Below are 20079 nucleotides of genomic sequence, written 5' to 3' on the forward strand. Positions count from 1 at the left end.
TCTACAACAATGACCATTCCTGTCCACTGTTTTTAGCTTGCATGATGTTATCACAAGCCATATTTCCATCGCTTTGTAAACCGAGTGCGATCTCATGTTGATCAGTGGTCTCTGATGTCGTTCTTATCCACACAATCCTAATATGACTGTTATTATACTGCTGGAAAGATGAAGTGCAATTCCACATTAGTAAATTGATCTATTCATTCCACATTCATAGTTCAAACAATCAAATTAACTTTATTTATTAAAACATCCATCCGCACCTAAGTACATACCACAAAGGCTCAAGCGAATATTTTCTTACCAAAACGCTCCTATAAATTTGTTAAACACCCATTAAAAGCACAGGAAGAATGACAACATTGCCGTAATTCTTAGAATCCTGAATATCATTTTTTTTCCATATTACAGCAAAGAGGATATTCATCAAGAAGCAGTGAGAGCTTTGAAGCTTAGGAGACAGTTTGAGGACTATGAGAGGGTTGAAGGAGAGGCCTCTGACACCAGACCGGTACCAACATTTGCAGAGATGGTGCCTTATATCAGTGAAAAGGTTAGTGATCCATTAACTTGGTACCAGTGTAAAGTAGTTCAGATACCAGACCGGTACCAACATTCGCAGAGATGGTGCCTTATATCAGTGAAAAGGTTAGTGATCCATTAACTTGGTACCAGTGTAAAGTAGTTCAGATACCAGACCGGTACCAACATTCGCAGAGATGGTGCCTTATATCAGTGAAAAGGTTAGTGATCCATTAACTTGGTACCAGTGTAAAGTAGTTCAGATACCAGACCGGTACCAACATTCGCAGAGATGGTGCCTTACATCAGTGAAAAGGTTAGTGATCCATTAACTTGGTACCAGTGTAAAGTAGTTCAGATACCAGACCGGTACCAACATTCGCAGAGATGGTGCCTTACATCAGTGAAAAGGTTAGTGATCCATTAACTTGGTACCAGTGTAAAGTAGTCCAGATACCAGACCGGTACCAACATTCGCAGAGATGGTGCCTTACATCAGTGAAAAGGTTAGTGATCCATTAACTTGGTACCAGTGTAAAGTAGTCCAGATACCAGACCGGTACCAACATTCGCAGAGATGGTGCCTTACATCAGTGAAAAGGTTAGTGATCCATTAACTTGGTACCAGTGTAAAGTAGTTCAGATACCAGACCGGTACCAACATTCGCAGAGATGGTGCCTTATATCAGTGAAAAGGTTAGTGATCCATTAACTTGGTACCAGTGTAAAGTAGTTCAGATACCAGACCGGTACCAACATTCGCAGAGATGGTGCCTTATATCAGTGAAAAGGTTAGTGATCCATTAACTTGGTACCAGTGTAAAGTAGTTCAGATACCAGACCGGTACCAACATTCGCAGAGATGGTGCCTTACATCAGTGAAAAGGTTAGTGATCCATTAACTTGGTACCAGTGTAAAGTAGTTCAGATACCAGACCGGTACCAACATTCGCAGAGATGGTGCCTTACATCAGTGAAAAGGTTAGTGATCCATTAACTTGGTACCAGTGTAAAGTAGTCCAGATACCAGACCGGTACCAACATTCGCAGAGATGGTGCCTTACATCAGTGAAAAGGTTAGTGATCCATTAACTTGGTACCAGTGTAAAGTAGTTCAGATACCAGACCGGTACCAACATTCGCAGAGATGGTGCCTTATATCAGTGAAAAGGTTAGTGATCCATTAACTTGGTACCAGTGTAAAGTAGTTCAGATACCAGACCGGTACCAACATTCGCAGAGATGGTGCCTTACATCAGTGAAAAGGTTAGTGATCCATTAACTTGGTACCAGTGTAAAGTAGTTCAGATACCAGACCGGTACCAACATTCGCAGAGATGGTGCCTTACATCAGTGAAAAGGTTAGTGATCCATTAACTTGGTACCAGTGTAAAGTAGTTCAGATACCAGACCGGTACCAACATTCGCAGAGATGGTGCCTTACATCAGTGAAAAGGTTAGTGATCCATTAACTTGGTACCAGTGTAAAGTAGTTCAAATACCAGACCGGTACCAACATTCGCAGAGATGGTGCCTTATATCAGTGAAAAGGTAAGTGATGTCTTATCTTGGTACCAGTGTAAGGTGACTCATACACCAGACTGGTACTGTTTGCAGAGATTGTGCCATACATTTGGGAAAAGCAAATTTATCCCTTATCCCTTAATTTAGTACCAGTTTAAGGTGGTTCAGACACTAGGCTTGACCTGTAAACTAGATTTACTTAGTAATTTATCAACAATATCTTCTTTTTTTCTAGGCTAGTCAGAGAGTCAAGAGTTCATCTCGATACGTCACAGGTACAACACACCTAGCCTTTCGTCCAGAGACTTTCAAACATGTAAGTAGAGTTCAATTAAAGTTTATCTAAATTATTTGTAGCAAACAATGATTTCACAAGAAAGTCTTTAAAACCAAGCCTAGGTTAATTTTCTCCATATAATTGTAGATGATTGGGAGTTCTATAAACCTGATTTTGGGAATTATGAAATCCCCCCAAAAAAACAATCACAATAAAAAATGAGCAATGCACATAGGCTCGTAAACAAGAAAATCCCCCAAAATAATTATTTTTCAAAAGCTGTTTGTTACCACAAAAAATAAGTGCAAGCATCTATTCAATGCCATTGATGATCATTTTATTACTAATCACTTCTATGCTCTAAACGCAATGGTTAGCAATGAAAGACAAACTTTTGACGAGGGTTTACCAATTCTTGTGTATTTATTTTACTCTAAAATTCAACAAATTAATCAAATAGCAAAAAACAAATGCACTGTTAGAAGATTCATAAGATTTTATGTTTTGTCTTGATCTGTTTACTTGTAGGTAATCTTTTATCTTCGATCTTGCTTGCTCCATGATGCTGGCACCGACCTCCCCCCTGAGGTACGAGAACCCCTCCCACTCGAGAACAAAGCCCCCATTGTCAGTCGCTACCTCCAGCAAACCCTCGCCAACCCCACCCCACAGGCATCCAGGAGCAAGGGAAACTCATCAAACACAGAACGTAACCCCGCCCTCTCATACATGGCTCTGATTGGTCAGCTGCTCAATGGGGCAGGGAGTCCCGATGTCATGTACTGCCTACTTGAGCTGGTTGCCATGGCACCAAACAAACTCGCAGGACATTACATCAACAAGCTTGATTGGATCAAGGTGATTTTGATTTCTTTACTATTCTTTCTTTTTATCAGTATATTTTTCTCAATCATTTTTCAGGGTTAATCTACCTTTCAAATAAAGATAAAGATATTACAAAGAGTTGCGATGGATTCACTATATGAAGATTGGATACTATTATTTTTATTTTGTTGCTTTCCTTGTAGAGCTTTGTATTTGGTTTATCTGAGCCAATGAGGGAATGGGCCGCTCAACTGTATGCTGTTGTGGCATGTATGACTAATACTGAGAAACTCAATGCCATTCTACTAGGACTCGTCAAGTCAGCTAAAGACCAGGTTAGTATTCGCTCACAATCTTTTTCATTTTGTCCCTCATTGTTCTAACACTGATTGCATCACAATTATTGCATCACAACATCTATCCTTATTTCCCTCAAAATGCATATTGAGCTGAGTAAATAGAAAAGTTAATGTACATGTACAGCAGTAGCAGGGAAATTCCCTGTGAATATTGAATGTATGATGGCAATGATACAGTATTTGAAGTTTTACATCAATTAAAGAAAACAAATTTGTATTTCTTGAAATGGTAAATAATTACTGCTTGATTATATAATTTATTTTGCCTGGAATCAGATTCATTATATATTGATAAACATTGTTCATAAACCATTTGAAGCCCTCAATTAACAGTATGATTTGCCTGTGATTTTTTTAGTCTGTAGAGGGGCAGCATGGATCGATGCTAGCACTCGGGTACACTATCGGACGCTACCTCCACAAAACCAAGAAGGCTTCCCAAGACTTGGTCGTTGAAGACATGGAGGTCGATAAGACATCTTCCCAAGATGCACTTCAGTCTACAATCACCAAGGCAACCAATCTTTTGGGTGAGAAATTTTTCTTTTGATATTTGAAGGTGTATTTACAATCCCTTTCTGCAAAAGATTTTAATCAATATGAATTTTTGTATGACTTTATCCACTAAACTTTAGACGAAACTTACTTTGTGTTGAGTGATTGGTCAATAATGTTTTTTTTGTAGCCAGAAGACAACGAAAGCATCTTTTTTCTTGTTTTCACCGTACATTTCATTAATTTTTTTGCACCATTTCTGAGCATGATTTTACTGTTGGCCCTTCTTTTTCTCTCCGCTTCAGTCTCTTATGTCGATGATAGCAATATGCTCTTTAGCCATGGAGCCTGCCTCGCCCTAGGTGAGATAGCCCGTAATGGTCCCCTTCCCATCCCTCATGGTGAACTCGCCCAGACAGAGGATAGTAGGGGAGAAGAGACCAAAAATAGCAAGAGGGGGAAATCTTCAGGCGGAGGGACAACAGAAGCAACTAAAGCCACCCTGGTCAAGAAGCTGATTGCCAAATTGGATTCCATTAAATTCTCTCAGAAGGTAATGTTCGTAGATTTCAGTAACAAAGACTAGAAAAATTGTGGTACATGTATGTTTTAATTTTTTGGCTAACGGATCTAAAATTATTTTGGTGTTAGAGCTCTTTACCAAACTGAGCTTGAAGCCTCATTGGGTAATAATAATAGCAGGGCCCGCTGGAAGAGCAGTTTTCGGAACTGAAGTGGCTACCCTGGGTAAATATACCGTTATTATTATTATTATTATTATTATTAAAGAACACTGGACTTGAATCCGGTTGGATGCCTGATGCCTTGAACCAGATCCATCAGAGATTACCTGCACCCAATGGTCTTTTAGGCTATTCCTTTATACAGGCATTAGGCTTTATAAAGTAAACAAAACTACTTTGAATTTGTAGTCTACTGGTCAAAGGTGAAAGGATAAAGGCATTATGTATGAAAATTTGTTCACTGATCACACCAAGCATATATGTTCATGCCTCTGCCCAACAAAGTTGCTTGCTGGAGACAGTGTTTTTTTTAGTTGTCTGTCCGTCTGTGAGTCCCATCCCATCATGTATATTGAAATATCTTATTGTCGCAATATTTGAAGAACCATGTTAGTGATCAACTGCAAACTCTGCTGAGTCAGTTCGTGTATGAATACGTGAGTGACATAATCCGATGAGATTTGTGGGTTACATGGTAAAAAGGTCATTAGTTCAAACTGCAAGAATGTATGTGTGTGATATACTCTTGTACTGGCAATGGCAGAGGCATACATTTCAAATGCATATAGTCCAGAATCCATTTAGTCTGTACTTTCTATATTTTGCTCTCGCCAAGCACTAATCCATCAATTTTCCTTTCAACTTGTTTTGATAAAATCTCTTCACTTTTATACAGCTAAAAGAGCAAGCCTGTATTACCCTTGGATACCTCCCTGTTGGTGATCCTAATTTCAAGTTTACTCAAGCTGTTCTAGAAGGCCTCATCAAATCTGCAAATGTAAGTACATTAGAAGATGGTCATTGTTGAGACATGTGATTGTTTCATGAAACAAATTCTCAGTGATTCAGAGCTTCCAAGTCTCCCGGATCCTGCGGGAGAATACTGGATTGCGCTCCAATCTCCCGTTCTCCCGACCCCATGCCAAAATCTCCCGGATAATCAGGATTTTTAGCTGTTAAATTGTAAAATTCATACAAACGACTGTTTAACGAGTCTAGCATGTTCAACTCCCTAACACCCACGTGGAACCTCCTTATCACATTTTCATTTTACCCAGTAACTTCTACCAGTTTTTGTATAATCGTACATTGATTTCCCATGTAAATGAAGATAATTTTACTGAACGACTGGTGAAGTAGTCTAACAAGCCATTTTATTTCCGGGTTCTGCAATGTGTGATGAAAACTCTTCAGCGGTACTCCATGCACATGGCCCCCGCTGCGCCCCGGCGGGGCTCCAGCCGGCCGCGCTGCGCCAGGAAGCTCGGAGAAGGAAAGTTCACGAGCACTGCGAGGCATTTTTCGTAAGCTTGCTTGCGCCTTATTCGAGCTGAAACTGTGGATCAACGATGGGATTAACAAGTGGATTACTTTTACACCTCGACTTTCAGTTTCAGGAATAATTTTATTGACAATCCTGAAGAATTAGAAGCAAAGTGGAGATTTTTTCGCCTACTTTCACTTGGGTTGATCGGATTCGAACATTTTCTCTTTCGTGAGTGAGCTAGCCTGGCGCTGGCTGGCTGAGCTGTGCGAAGCACGCCCCGTCCCGATTCATCCACACTACAATCGCATCGCCAGTGACCATGGAGATCATGGAGATGGAGTCATCCAAGACCAAGACGACAAAATACTTGTCGAAGTATAAAGATACTTTTCAAGCAGAATGGGACTGTGTGACAGTTTTCACAGGAATCCCTCAGAGACTTTAAACAGTCCACATATAAAGCTCATTTACCATGTTTACCACTACTGCAGCCCCTTCCCCCTCTGGCCAATTAAAGCAAAGGTATTTTCATGTTGAATGCATTCTTTTATGAATTATTTAAAAAATCTACTGTATTGCCTGAAGTGTATATTTAGTCAATGACAATTCATGAATTCTCTCTAATGTGCATTTCATCTATCAGAATTTTTTTTGATGGTTTAGACAGCTGTCGGTTACTATCAAATGTTGTTTCTTAATGTGTTTTGCTACCCAAAACTCTCATCCGTGGGACAACGTTCCGCCGCTCCCTCACAAAATCATACCTCCGCGAAATCTACTGGATTCTATCATCCCAATGTTGGCAGCTCTGGTGATTTTCAAATTTGCTCTGAGCCAATCAGATGCAAGGATTTTGATAGATTGTAACAATTGTCTGAAAATCAATATTTGTTTCATGATATGCTCCTCATTTCATGAAACCATATATTCTTTTTCTTATACTGTCTTCTGGTTACGTGTGGAATCTTTTTGCATCTCCGCAGATCTGTGCCAATAAGATGATATCCGTCCAGCACCCATTTTTCATACTATCTTAAAAATCTTGATGCTTTTAATTCACAATTTGAATTGATTGGCTAAAGACGTTTGAAGATGAGGGAATGAAAGAACTTAGACCGGTACTAATGGTGGCTTGCCAGAATTAATCCTTATATGGCACCAAAAAGAGAATGACATTTCCCCATCCATGGTCTCTGCACAAAACATGTCCTATGTTGTTGCCCGTTTCATGAAGAGTTACATACTACAGGAGCTTTACCATTGTAACATGGCTGAGCAAATCACAATCAAAGTTTCCATGGTAGTATTACTATTATAGAAAATATAGAAAAGTTACCATAGTTGTAACTCTTTCAGAAATGGGGCCGAAGGTCTGTCCTTTGATTTCATCCATGATCTCTACTGTACCTTTGATACAGAGCAATAACAACAAACAGATGGAAATCCACTTCAGCGTCGGTGATGCCATCTCACAGGCGTCATTGGGTGCCCTCTCAAGGTCAAGCCGTGATGTATGGATGGAAGAAGAAGGTGAATTATCCCCAATCAAGTCACTGAAGAAGGGCCAGACAGACTGGGTGGAATGGATCCTCAATAGGATATTGAACGAAGAGATCACAAGCCAGAACCATCATAAAAGACAGGTATGTGAGAAGACAGGATAGGAAATAGTTTTTATTTTTTGGGGGGGCTATTTTTACCACATTGGGGCGATTGCTAAAATTAAGGGGATGTTCTTTCATTTCAATGGCTACTTTTTTGCTCAACGAGCAGTTAATGCTGTAAAATCAAATCTCATTGTGTAAAATATTGATTTTTGTAATGTTCTTAAATATTCTTTAAGGCAGACATTGGGGTAACTTTGCCCCGAAGCGTTTCATTTTGCAAATTTTAGAGGTGATTTTGGCTGTCATGAGGGCGAAATTGCCCGTCACCTTCATGTATTTCCTGCATTAGAAGAAGACCTAGACCTTTTATTAATGTTTATAGCCCAAAGTAAAGATCTTTTTATAAAATCTTTATTTAAAATTACCCCATACATTTTCCCCAATTACAAATGCTGTAACTTTTACTCTAGTTGGTTCTGAGCAGAATAAATTTGTTGAATCCTATTTCTGGTGCTATGCAGTTTTATCATTCATTGCTTGACCCTGTTACAGCTGTCTGGACAATTTCATGTATCATATTCAGCATGGGTCGATGAATACAATTCTGGGTAAATGTTTATATTCAGCCCTTTTACAGCCAGGATGAGAATCCATGATTATTTTGACTTGTGTTCTACCCACAGGCTTCATGTTTCTGGTTGCTGTCGGTAGCCAAGAAGTGTGGTAGTCACCCGTCCTTGCAGAAACGTCTGGTGGCTGTTCAAGCAGCTTTCATTGATATGCTTTCTGAAAATAGTGGTAAGAGAAAGTCTTAGAGAAGCCATTGGTAGCTGTAAATAGACTGCAGTGGTTTGTACTATCATAATTAAGTTCAATTTAATTGCAGACTCAAGAATTTTAGTCCATACTCCTTTGGAATAAAAGGATTAATCTTTTTTTTTCCCATCAATAATGTAACAAAGAATTAATTGAAATCATTTTCTAAACTCATAATATCTTTTCATTCCTTTTCATAAAAATTTTTTTCAACATTTCACAGTAGGATTAACACATTTTGTATATCCTTGGAGTTTTGGGTCTGATATGCAATTATAAAATGTTATCAACTTCAGAACCATGTGCCATGATATCATGAGTTTGGTGTCAAAAGGTGCCAGAGACTGAAAAGGGTCATGTAATGTCATGTTGATTTCTAGTGCTGGGTGTTATTTCGATATTAATGAAATATTGAAAAGATATTGAAAATTCCATAATGGTTTTATGATTATGTTAATGTATCACAGTGACATATGACCAAAATAATGTCGATTTTGAAAAGTACAGAACCTCTCTCCTGCTCTCACAGAATTGCAGCTCATAATGAACGCATTTAATGAATGTTCAGTCCCGGCGATATATCATGTTATAGGCGATATTTTGCTGGAGATATTTGACTAACAGTGGAATGAAATATCAACCAGCACTATAGATTTCCTACTGCATTGCAGACATTGCGATTGCTATGTCACGAGGGGCAAACCTTAATGGTGTACTTTTCAAATTATGCAGCGTTTACCCAGGATGTAGCATCCAAAGGTCTGAGTGTCGTCTATGAGCAAAGCAGCGAGGAGGAAAAGAAGGCCATGGTCAATACACTAGTGGATACACTAGCTACTGGTAAAAGGTTAGAACTTTTTCGCTTCTTATGTTTACATTTTAGCAATGGTCTACTTTTACTTTAAAGTTCATGTACCTTTTCGTCCTTTAAGTGGCCTTTTCTGACTGCAGGCTTACATACAAATAAACTGAATCAATTATTATAATCTTAAATTTTTATCTCTACCAAAAAATAGATGTTTGTTAAAGTGATGCAGCAAGGATGTTGTTTCCCCCTTTTTTTTTTATTTCAGTTTGCAAAGGTCTTCATTCACAATATTTCTTGAATATAATATCTACTTGAAAATATACATCCATCTGTATGATTTATTTGTTGATTTATGTGTTGATTTATTTGTTTATTTATTTATTTATCCGTTTTATTCTAGCAGAGAGGCTCGTTGAAAATTATATTAACCCATGCATTTGATTTTTGGTTAAAACAAATTGCTTTCACCTGACACTTCTACCTTTTAGATCCACCAAGAAGAATGTGACGGCAGACACAAAGGTGTTTGAAGAGGGCACCCTTGGCGCTAATCCTGAAGGGTAAGTATTCACTCTTATGTTGATGAAATCAGCCTAATTACTAGTTTGATGATTCCATTATTTGATATTTGTTTTTATACTTTATTCATTTTCATGGGAATAAACACTAGTTGGTAGGTCTCATGTAATAAAATCCTTTTCAATTACAAAAAAGGAATTTATTACCAGGGGCCTGTTACACAAAGCTATAGCAGACCTGCCAACCAGTACGTTCTAGCCGTATTTAGTACGTTTTTGCAACCAAAATACGGCAGTACGTTTTTTCTTTGAAAAATATGTGATTACTAAATCATAATTTATTGAGAAAAGTAATCTCTATATGTCTCTATTTCATAAAACGTACACAAATATGGTTATTAGATCAATGTTATTTCAGGTAACTTATATTTTTTTTCAATCATTTTGTTAAAACCAGGGTGAAGATATACACATGTTTTAATGTTTTTTTTTTTCATATGCAAGAGCAGTGCGCATTTTAGCTTGCATGCAGCTTGAGCGCCGCGATGGCGAGTGCGCCAAGCATTTTATTATGAAATACACTTTATTTGGGAAAAATACAGGTTTTTTTATCACAGAATACAGTTTTTCATTCCCAGAGGTTGGCAGGTCTGCATATTTATCTCACACGGTAAAAATACTGATATTTTTGTCAAAATACTGATTTTGGGGGATAAGAATACTGAAAATGCAAAATACAACTTGGCAGCTCTGCTATAGTAATCAGTGATTTATATGCTTTACTCCATATTAGAAACATTGTAATTAATAATGAGCCCTACAATCAAGCAATAAGCATTGTTACAGTATTCTGATCCAATAACACAATTTTTATTAGCATTTAAGTGTAATCGCAATTTTGTTGTTTTAATTTTTTTTTTTAATAGGACCCAGATTTACCACTTTATGATCTCATGCAGTACATCTCACTGTATTCCTTGCTTATTCTATTTACTTTTTTTTTGTATTTTACAGAGGAGGTTTGTCCACCTATCGAGAGTTATGTTCCTTGGCATCAGATCTCAATCAACCGGATCTCATCTACAAGTTCATGCATCTAGCCAATCACAACGCTATGTGGACATCTAGGAAGGTGAGTGTAGAATTGGCAATCAAGCTTGTTTGATCATGATCTAGTCAATCATAATGCTATGTGGACGTCTAGGAAGTTGAGTGTAGAATGGGCAATCAACCTTGTTTGATCATGATCTAGTCAATCATAATGCTATGTGGACGTCTAGGAAGTTGAGTGTAGAATGGGCAATCATCATTGTTTGATCATGATCTAGCCAACCATGATGCTATGTGGACATATAGAAAGGTGAGTGCAGAATTGGCAATCAATATTGTTTGATCATGATCTAGTCAATCATAATGCTATGTGGACGTCTAGGAAGTTGAATGTAGAATTGGCAATCAACATTATTTGATCATAATGTCAACAATCACAGTGAATGAGGATTTTTTTAAAGATTAATGCAGAATTGGCAATCAAGATTATTTGATCATGATCTAGACAATCAGTAAATTATGTGGATCACTATAAGTGAGTGCAATATTGGCAATCAACATTATTTGATTGTGCATCTAGTGAATCACTATGTGCTCTGTGGACCTTTAGACAGATGAGCACAGAATTATCAGTCAAGATTATTTGATCATGATGTAGCCAATATTAAACAAAGTTGAGTTCAAAAATGGCAGTGAAAACCAAATGATCATGATCTTGCTATAAATGTCAGTCATGGTTATTTATTGATTTTTTTTTACCACTAGGGGGCAGCCTTTGGTTTTGGCACCATCGCAGCACAGGCTGGAGAGCAGTTGAAGCCATATCTTTCTCAGATTGTTCCTAAGCTTTTCCGTTACCTCTATGACCCCAACGGTTCAGTCAGGGCAGCTATGACAGGTATCTGGGCTAACGTCCTCAAGGATAATAAAACTGTGGTAAGTGTTATACAATGCCTGAGAATGTTTCATAAAGACTTGCTTTAATAACAAACACATTTTATTATAGGCTGGGGCGAACATCTGGGCATTTTTAATCTCGAGCCCTAGCGACTGACCGGCCGATGAAAACAATGCACTAGCAACCGTACAGCAGCGCGGCGTTTTAGCATGCCTACAATGCATAATACCAGGGAGTTGGGATCCCAACTCCCTGATAATACAAATACATCGCATTCATACTTTGTGCTGAACGTTGTGATAATCGAGTTTACCCATTTCCTTATCTGGAAGTTGAAATTTTATTGCTGTTTCCGACATTATTTCATTGTGTTTCTTGTACTTTGTTTTCATCGCACTAAGGTCAGTGCTGTCGTCGGATGTGACGTCACTCCGCCTATACCAAGTTTACTATCAGCCAATCAAACTTAATGATTTCAATAGCTTTAAACTGTTATTGCTAATTTGTTATTATAACAAGTTTTATGAAACGGGCCCCTGAGGACATTTCATGAACTGGGTCTTGTTTGTAAAGATTGTTATCAAGAGAGAAATCTTTGTGTTAGAGGTTGAAACAATACTACACCTGTGCATTAGGCAATAAAAAAATTATGTCTCACAGTTTGATGCTCAGGATTTTTACAAGGATCAACTTGCTGGTAGTAGCCCTTTGTAGTGGATTGTTCTCTCTTTTATAGCAATTTTTAGCGGTTTTGTAGCCCTTGTTAAATAATGGCTACAAAAATGTGAATTTTTCCATTTAGATTCCTCCATTTGGATAAGTACATAAAATGGCTAAAAATCAGGAATCAGGACTCACAAGTCACTAAATAATATAAATGAGACAAATATCAAGTGATGAAGTGGATGTGAGGTAGTAGCAAATGTAGCTAACCCTTGCTGGTTTTTACTATATTAAATTGGGAGTCCAGTCTGACACTAAGTTATTTTTAATGAAAGCAGACAAATGAAATTATCATTTTAGAGTTCTGGTAAAAATCGGCCAATGTATATTTTAAATTTGTATCAACTTATGATGAACTTTTCTTTATTGTTTCCTGTCTTTAGTTTTTTGGGTTTTTTTTCATTTCAAATAAATCAAATTTCAGGGTGAGCTTGACCTTTATTATTTTTATATCTTGCCTTTGGAATATTTCTAGATGGACATATACTTGAAGGAGATAATTGATGATCTCTTAACCAATATCACAAGCAGTATGTGGAGGAATAGAGAATCTAGGTAAGAGAATGGTTATCAATCATCAATATAATACAAATTGATTTCATCAATTTTTGTCTCACCTGCATAGCAGAGTGAGACTATAGGCGCCGCTTTTCCGACGGCGGCGGCGTCAACACCAAATCTTAACCTGAGGTTAAGTTTTTGAAATGACAGCATAACTTAGAAAGTATATGGACCTAGTTCATGAAACTTGGCCATAAGGTTAATCAAGTATTACTGAACATCCTGCCTGAGTTTCATGTCACATGACCAAGGTCAAAGGTCATTTAGGGTCAATGAACTTAGACCATGTTGGGGGAATCAACATCAAAATCTTAACCTAAGGTTAAGTTTTTGAAATGTCATCATAACTTAGAAAATATATGGACCTAGTTCATGAAACTTATACATAAGGTTAATCAAGTATCACTGAACATCCTGCATGAGTTTCACGTCACATGACCAAGGTCAAAGGTCATTTAGGGTCAATGAACTTTGGCCGAATTGGGGGTATCTGTTGAATTACCATCATAACTTTGAAAGTTTATGGATCTGATTCATGAAACTTGGACATAATAGTAATCAAGTATTACTGAACATCCTGTGCAAGTTTCAGGTCACATGATCAAGGTCAAAGGTCATTTAGGGTCAATGAACTTTGGCCAAATTGGGGTATTTGTTGAATTACAGCCATAAATTTGAAAGTGTGTTGGTCTAGTTCATAAAACTTGGACATAATAGTAATCAAGTATCACTGAACATCCTGTGCGAGTTTCAGGTCACATGATCAAGGTCAAAGGTCATGTAAGGTCAAAGAACTTTGGCCACGTTGGGGGTATTCGTTGAATTGCCATCATATCTCTATAAGTGTATTGGTCTAGTTCATAAAACGTGGAAATAAGAGTAACCAAGTATCACTGAACATCTTGTGCGAGTTATAGTAGTTTTCAAAATCAGCACTGCTGCTATATTGAATCGCGTGATGCAGGTGAGACGGCAAGAAACATTCCACTTGTTAATCTTTAGTTTACTTTTTTTCTAATTACTTTCTTGTTTAAATTTGCAGAATTCATATGATATCTATATTTCTTTTTATGCATTGTGAAGTGCATATATTTTGGGTTTTTTAAAGAAAAATAAGTGTGACAGGAATTAATCAATGTGGTTTTTGTAATACAATATGAGCATGATGTTCTCGATCCATCTCTTGATCCATAGTTGTTTAGCTCTGAGTGATCTCCTGAGAGGAAGGAATGTAGATGACGTTGTTGAGTCTCTGCCAGAGCTCTGGGAGAAATGCTTCTTGGTTCTTGATGACATCAAGGTAATAAAATTAGATAAGATTTTATTAAAATTTATTGACCCCCAATCGGGAGTTTGAGAGTCCCAACTTAAACCTATTAACAATCATGAATACAAATGTTTGCATTGTGTCTGTACATAATAAGGCTAGTATGATTTTAAAAAAGCAACCCAAACCCACTTTAAACTAATTGTCGTGTTTGTCACAATTACAATTGTAAACCACTCTGGCTGTTTAAACACCCTGCTACTTCTCGTAGATCCATTCACTCTGGTAACTAACTTTATCAAGAAACTTCTCATCAAGGTACAACATTTATGTTCTATTGATGATCAACCAGATTTGTAATGCCTTCTTCAGAGGATATAAGTTTTGTAAAGTTGACTTGGTCCTTTAAAAGAGATCAAGCTGAACATTTCATCAAAATTGGATGTGAAATAAGAAAAAGTATGACATTTCAAAGTTTAACTCATTTTTACAAAACATTTATAAGCAGCAGGATGATATGAAAATGAGAGACACTATTACTTCTGTATTTTATTATTTGAAAAAATGATATATTTAAATGTTGTCCTTATCATGTAAAATGGTTTTGATTCTTAGTTTGATCCCTGAACATGTGGAATTGCAATTCTTGGGATTCAATAAAATTGGTTCTCAGTCTCATATCTGAAACATTGTTTTACAGGAATCTGTTAGGAAAGCAGCAGAAGCAGCATGTAGATCTCTCAGTAAGGTAAGATTGCTGGATTGCAAAATCTTAAAAATTCTAAGTAATGTTATGTAGTATGTATTTAACTTCCTCTTATCCTTTCAGTCATTCACCTTCACTTGTTTACAAACTCCCCCAATGTCATCTAAGAATTCTCAAACCCCCAATACCATTTAACTCCTAAGCCTTGACCAAAAAGACCAACCCTCAGTAACGTCAGCTAACTTCAAGGAAGAAGTATGACTCACACTTCCAGCCCCAGTCACTTGCACAGAGCATCACCACACCCCTTATACTAGAGAAAATTTGATAGACAGTTACCTGTAGACCAATCAGATCAAGTCTAGATCACTCCCACCTTTAATTGTTACACCCCCAAAATTAATTATATAAATAAGACTTCTTGATTATAGAATTCAACGATAGAATACTAGACCAACACTCATCCATAGAGACTGACTGACTTCAAGACTTAGACGTCCATCGAATATTATTTTAACTTCACTCCGAATCTCAATCTGATACTTCTAAATTATTTTATATTCATCGTCTCCTATGATATCTGAATCTTCATGTACTTCGAACTGTAGCTGAATATTGATGATTAAATACTTTGTGATTTTGAACTGTATAACTTTCTCCAAAGTTTCATCATTACGCTTCCCTAAATTATAATTACCGATCCCAACACGACAGAAAGTCAGGAAGTGTGGTAAGCTCAGCTATTAGCGTGAGGGTCTTCTAATCTGGTGCCAGCTTCTTAAATGAATAAAGGAATTATGATTATGGCAACTTTGCATTCTTTCTTTATGTCTCTTCACTCTGCCCCAACATTTACTAATTATGCTTGATATGTGTACTGATATGAAAAAGTATCATGATATATCATTTTTTAATTTTTCTTGTGTGTTAAGATGTGTAATATCAACTAAGGTAAAATCGGTCAACAAGCAATGTCTTTGGTTCTTCCTATAAAAAAATTGTAATTCTTTCATTTTTATTTGTCTCTCCACCCTACCATATCATTTACCAGGTGTGTGTTAAGATGTGTGAAATCAACAATGGTAAAATAAATCAACAGGTGATATCTTTGGTTCTTCCTTTAGAAAATGTAATTATTTCTTTTTTATTTATCTCTCCATCCTACAATATCAATTACCAGGTGTGTGTTAAGATGTGTGATGATATCAACTACGGTAAAATAGGTCAACAAGCAATGTCTTTGGTTCTTCCTTTTAAAAAATGTAATTCTTTTTTATTTGTCTCTCCACCCTATCATATCATTTACCAGGTGTGTGTTAAGATGTGTGATATCAACTACGGTAAAATAGGTCAACGAGCAATATCATTGGTTCTTCCTTGCCTCTTCAAGGGTCTCCCAAGTAGAGTCCAGGAGGTCAGAACTTTCAGGTGTGTATCTTGATTAAACCTCAGTGCTGTCTACTGGATATTGTAATTCACATAGCTTTTGATCATGAGGCACCCAATTTCCTTATGCAATGGGTTAACCATGGGGGGGGGGGATTTTTAGGAACAATTTAGAAATGGGGATCTCCAATATTTAAGTCTGACACACTTTGTAGATGTATTTATATGCAAGGCTATTGGTTTGACATTTAGCTCTTTATTCAACAGTATTTATATATTGAAAAATCCCCCCCCCCCCAATAATTTGTCCCCCTTATCACTCTTTATTTTGGTGAAACTTATTTTTAACCTTGTTGTTCCTTGTTTCCTCCTTCCCCTCTCTTCTCTTCCACCTCCTCTTTCTTTCCTTCAACCCATCACTATCACAGTCTTTCAACATTGGTAGCAATGAGTAAGAATGCAGGAGACTCCATCAAGCCTCACATACCCCAGCTAGTAACAGCCCTCCTCGAAGCACTCAGTGGTTTAGAACCCCAAGTCATGAACTACATCAGTCTTCATGTAGGCAATGATAAAGACGCACAAGAAAAGGTTATTATAGCTCATATGATCTTTTGCCGATTGGCCTACACCCTCTTTGGAGAGGTATCGTGGCTCATTGGATGAGCCTCCTCACTTTGAACCACAAAGTCTGGGGTTCAAACCCCACCGCAGCACTCTCGTCCTTTGGCAAGGCATTTATCTACATTTGCCACTTTCCGTCAAGGTGTAGTAAATTGGTACCTGGTAGGAAGAAATTCCTTGAATGCTCAAGCGACTGATCAGGGTAGCCGTGCTAAAGCCTGGTTTACAGTATGCAGCACTTGGAAACTTTGTAAGCACTACAGTATGTAAATGTTGCATATTATTATATTATAATTTTTTCTACTTTCCATTTGGTTTAATCCCACATGGTCTAACCCTTGTTCATCAACAACCAGTTCGTCCACTAAGCATCTGGTCTAATTGCCATTTAGTCCAATTACCATTTTCATTAATTACTAGTCGGGCTCTAAGTATTTTGTCTAATTCCCACTTGGTCTAACACCAAATGATAAGATGACTGCTTATGAAACTAAATTTTCATGTCAAGAACATGTTGTTTTAAAAATCTATTTTATATTCTTCTTCTTTCAACAGCTTGACGTTGCTCGGATAGATGCAAGTAAATCATCTCCAATGATGGAAACTATTAGAATGGTAAGCAGCCTCAAATTTCTAACACTTTATGCCCTTTGGTTCTGCTGTATCAAACCCCCATTCTGTTTTTATTAGTAGTGTGAATATAATAGCTTAGCCGGGGTAATATAGGAGTGCCTTGAGCACCTAACAAGGTGGATACGTGCGCTATATAAATAAAAATACTATTATTATAATAGTAGTGTATTTCTTTTTTTACCATGATGCTCTGCTAACAAAGTGTCATAGGGTTTTTTGTTAACATTCAGAAATTGGAAGCTGTCAATTAGTCAACCTTTCCCTTTCTGAATCTTTCAATTTTTGCATAGACAACACAATGAGAGATTGGTAATCTGCTTAGGAATCCTGTTTTAATTACAGGAATCCAGCTCAGTGTCTTTCCTTTCAATCTTCCAATTTCTTTATAGACAAAACAAGTGATTTTTGTAATCAAAGTACATTATATACATGTATATACCTTGTTTGTATGGGAATATTGTCGGCATAAATTGTCGGCAAACGGGGCAGCAAGCACAAGGGCACCAGGCCCCACAAGGATGTAGCTGGGAATTTCAGTGGTGATGATGCAGGATGTTACTTGTAGCGATTTAAGATTTCTATTTACATCTATATTTGTAGTTGTTTATGATATATACGTGTATAAAATATTTGTATCCAAAGGAACTGTTGCTGCGCTAGCGCCATGAGCGTCTCTGGACGGTGTGTGCGCTCAATAAGATATCACTATTATTATTAATATCCATTCTAGGAGATAAAAGTAATCCCATATTCTGAGTAGTGTCTGATGTTTGTACAGCTTATTTAAACAATCAAAGTAGTCGTCATTTCTTTGAAAGAACCTGAACAGCACTACAGAGATAAGTTATGTCACTTTTCTCTTTCTCATTTAATGTATATTTAAGATTCAAGGTTTTGTTTACTTTATCTCATTCTTCTTTCAGTGTGTGCAATATGTAGATTCAAATGTCCTCAATGAACTAGCTCCTAGGGTCAACGACCTTATACGAAGTGGTATTGGCGTGGGAACCAAGGTAAGATTTCAACTTCTATCTCATAATTACATTCAAAGTTTGATAATGTTTTTGTGGGAAAGTCTTGAAAATCAAGGGTAATGGTCTCCTATATCTGGATCTATAATGGTTCATTTAGATAGATTTAACAATTCAAGACATGGAATCTATTTTCTGAAAAATGATCACTCTGAAGATCACCAACACAGATAAGCACATGTACGCTGCTATGTTTTATTGCTTGATAAAAGACCCAACACCTGGCTGGAATAGTACACAAACATGAATATATGGGACTGCAAATAGAAAGTATTGAAATCAGTACTTATCAATACAGCACTTTACAACAGTTTGATTCAAGTTTACCTAGGGTTAATGTAATCAATTCTATGAGAATGTCACTTGTTCTTGCAAATTGTATGAGATTTTTAAAATGAATATGGACAATCTTTATTTCTATATAGCTTTGCTACACATGTTTTATGCACCTGTCTAAAACCCTTTCTAAATCATATTCATCTTTTCAGGTTCAGAGCAAATTAGAGAAAGAATAGAACACAAATGAAATTAAAGTGATCTCTTTGAAAGGATTTTAGCTTCCTGTAATTTTTGCTTGTGGTCATTCGTGCACTATGCTCTAATACAAGTACAAGTTGAACATATCAAGTATTAAGCATTTTTTCTCAGCTCTATTTGTTTCCTTCTCTGTTTGATTCTTGGTTACTTTACTTTTATATTGTTAAGTTTAATTTTGTTTTTGATTCATTTTGTAGGCTGGTTGCGCCAATTTCTTGATTCTGCTAAGTAATCAGTGTCCCCAAGATCTAACACCACATGCAGGTAAGTGGAATTGACAGATTAGGGAGGGGGTGACTGAAAAAAGTTACTTTTCCATTTGTAATTGAGAAGGTATTTTCAAGTTATTTTGATCCTATGTGAATATCAGTATCATCATCATAATTTGAAGAATCAGTAGTATAATTTCTGTGATCATTATTATTATAGGAGTTATCACAACAACAGCAGTAAGATAATAAACATCATCGTCATCATCTTCATCATCCTCATTATTATAATCACAACATCTTTCCCTTCCATTTTGTACTTCTATTCATTTAGAAAATATACTCAGATTAAATGCTCTTCCTAAAACTGATGCATGTCTTCAGTTTCCCAATATTGATATATTCTTTTAAAGACCATTTTCCTTTTGTCCTCACCTTCCAGGCAAGCTGTTGTCATCCTTGCTCTCTGGCCTGAATGATAAGAGTATGGCTGTTAGGAAACTCAATGCATCTGCAATAGGAAATCTTATTAAGGTATGTTGATCATGATATTGGGTGATTTCAAGCTTGCTGCTCAACAGATGTTGGCATGTTTTTTTTCTTTCTTTCTTTTTTAGGAATTAAAGTTAAGGGGAGGGAAAAGTGTGATTAATGAGAGATTATAGGGAAAGAAATGTTGTCTATTGTGAT

The 20079-nt window shown here is 36.9% G+C and overlaps 1 protein-coding gene across 2 annotated transcripts in view; it reads left to right on the forward strand.

Moving 5' to 3' along the window:
* LOC129272125 (proteasome adapter and scaffold protein ECM29-like) overlaps nt 1–20079 on the forward strand; it is a 45779-nt gene that overhangs the window by 15900 nt on the left and 9800 nt on the right. For both annotated transcript variants that reach the window (XM_064106337.1, XM_064106338.1), the window contains exons 16-37: nt 415–556; nt 2285–2365; nt 2855–3184; nt 3355–3486; nt 3869–4040; nt 4311–4558; nt 5425–5526; nt 7434–7658; nt 8306–8420; nt 9171–9285; nt 9735–9806; nt 10779–10896; nt 11580–11750; nt 12911–12990; nt 14191–14296; nt 14964–15011; nt 16279–16397; nt 16784–16946; nt 17535–17594; nt 18536–18625; nt 19378–19444; nt 19832–19923. In XM_064106337.1, the coding sequence (XP_063962407.1) occupies nt 415–556; nt 2285–2365; nt 2855–3184; nt 3355–3486; nt 3869–4040; nt 4311–4558; nt 5425–5526; nt 7434–7658; nt 8306–8420; nt 9171–9285; nt 9735–9806; nt 10779–10896; nt 11580–11750; nt 12911–12990; nt 14191–14296; nt 14964–15011; nt 16279–16397; nt 16784–16946; nt 17535–17594; nt 18536–18625; nt 19378–19444; nt 19832–19923 (2848 nt within the window). The remainder of the gene's footprint in view (nt 1–414; nt 557–2284; nt 2366–2854; nt 3185–3354; nt 3487–3868; nt 4041–4310; nt 4559–5424; nt 5527–7433; nt 7659–8305; nt 8421–9170; nt 9286–9734; nt 9807–10778; nt 10897–11579; nt 11751–12910; nt 12991–14190; nt 14297–14963; nt 15012–16278; nt 16398–16783; nt 16947–17534; nt 17595–18535; nt 18626–19377; nt 19445–19831; nt 19924–20079) is intronic.

This window comes from Lytechinus pictus, chromosome 11 (genome assembly GCF_037042905.1).
Source record: "Lytechinus pictus isolate F3 Inbred chromosome 11, Lp3.0, whole genome shotgun sequence".
Taxonomy (NCBI): domain Eukaryota; kingdom Metazoa; phylum Echinodermata; class Echinoidea; order Temnopleuroida; family Toxopneustidae; genus Lytechinus; species Lytechinus pictus.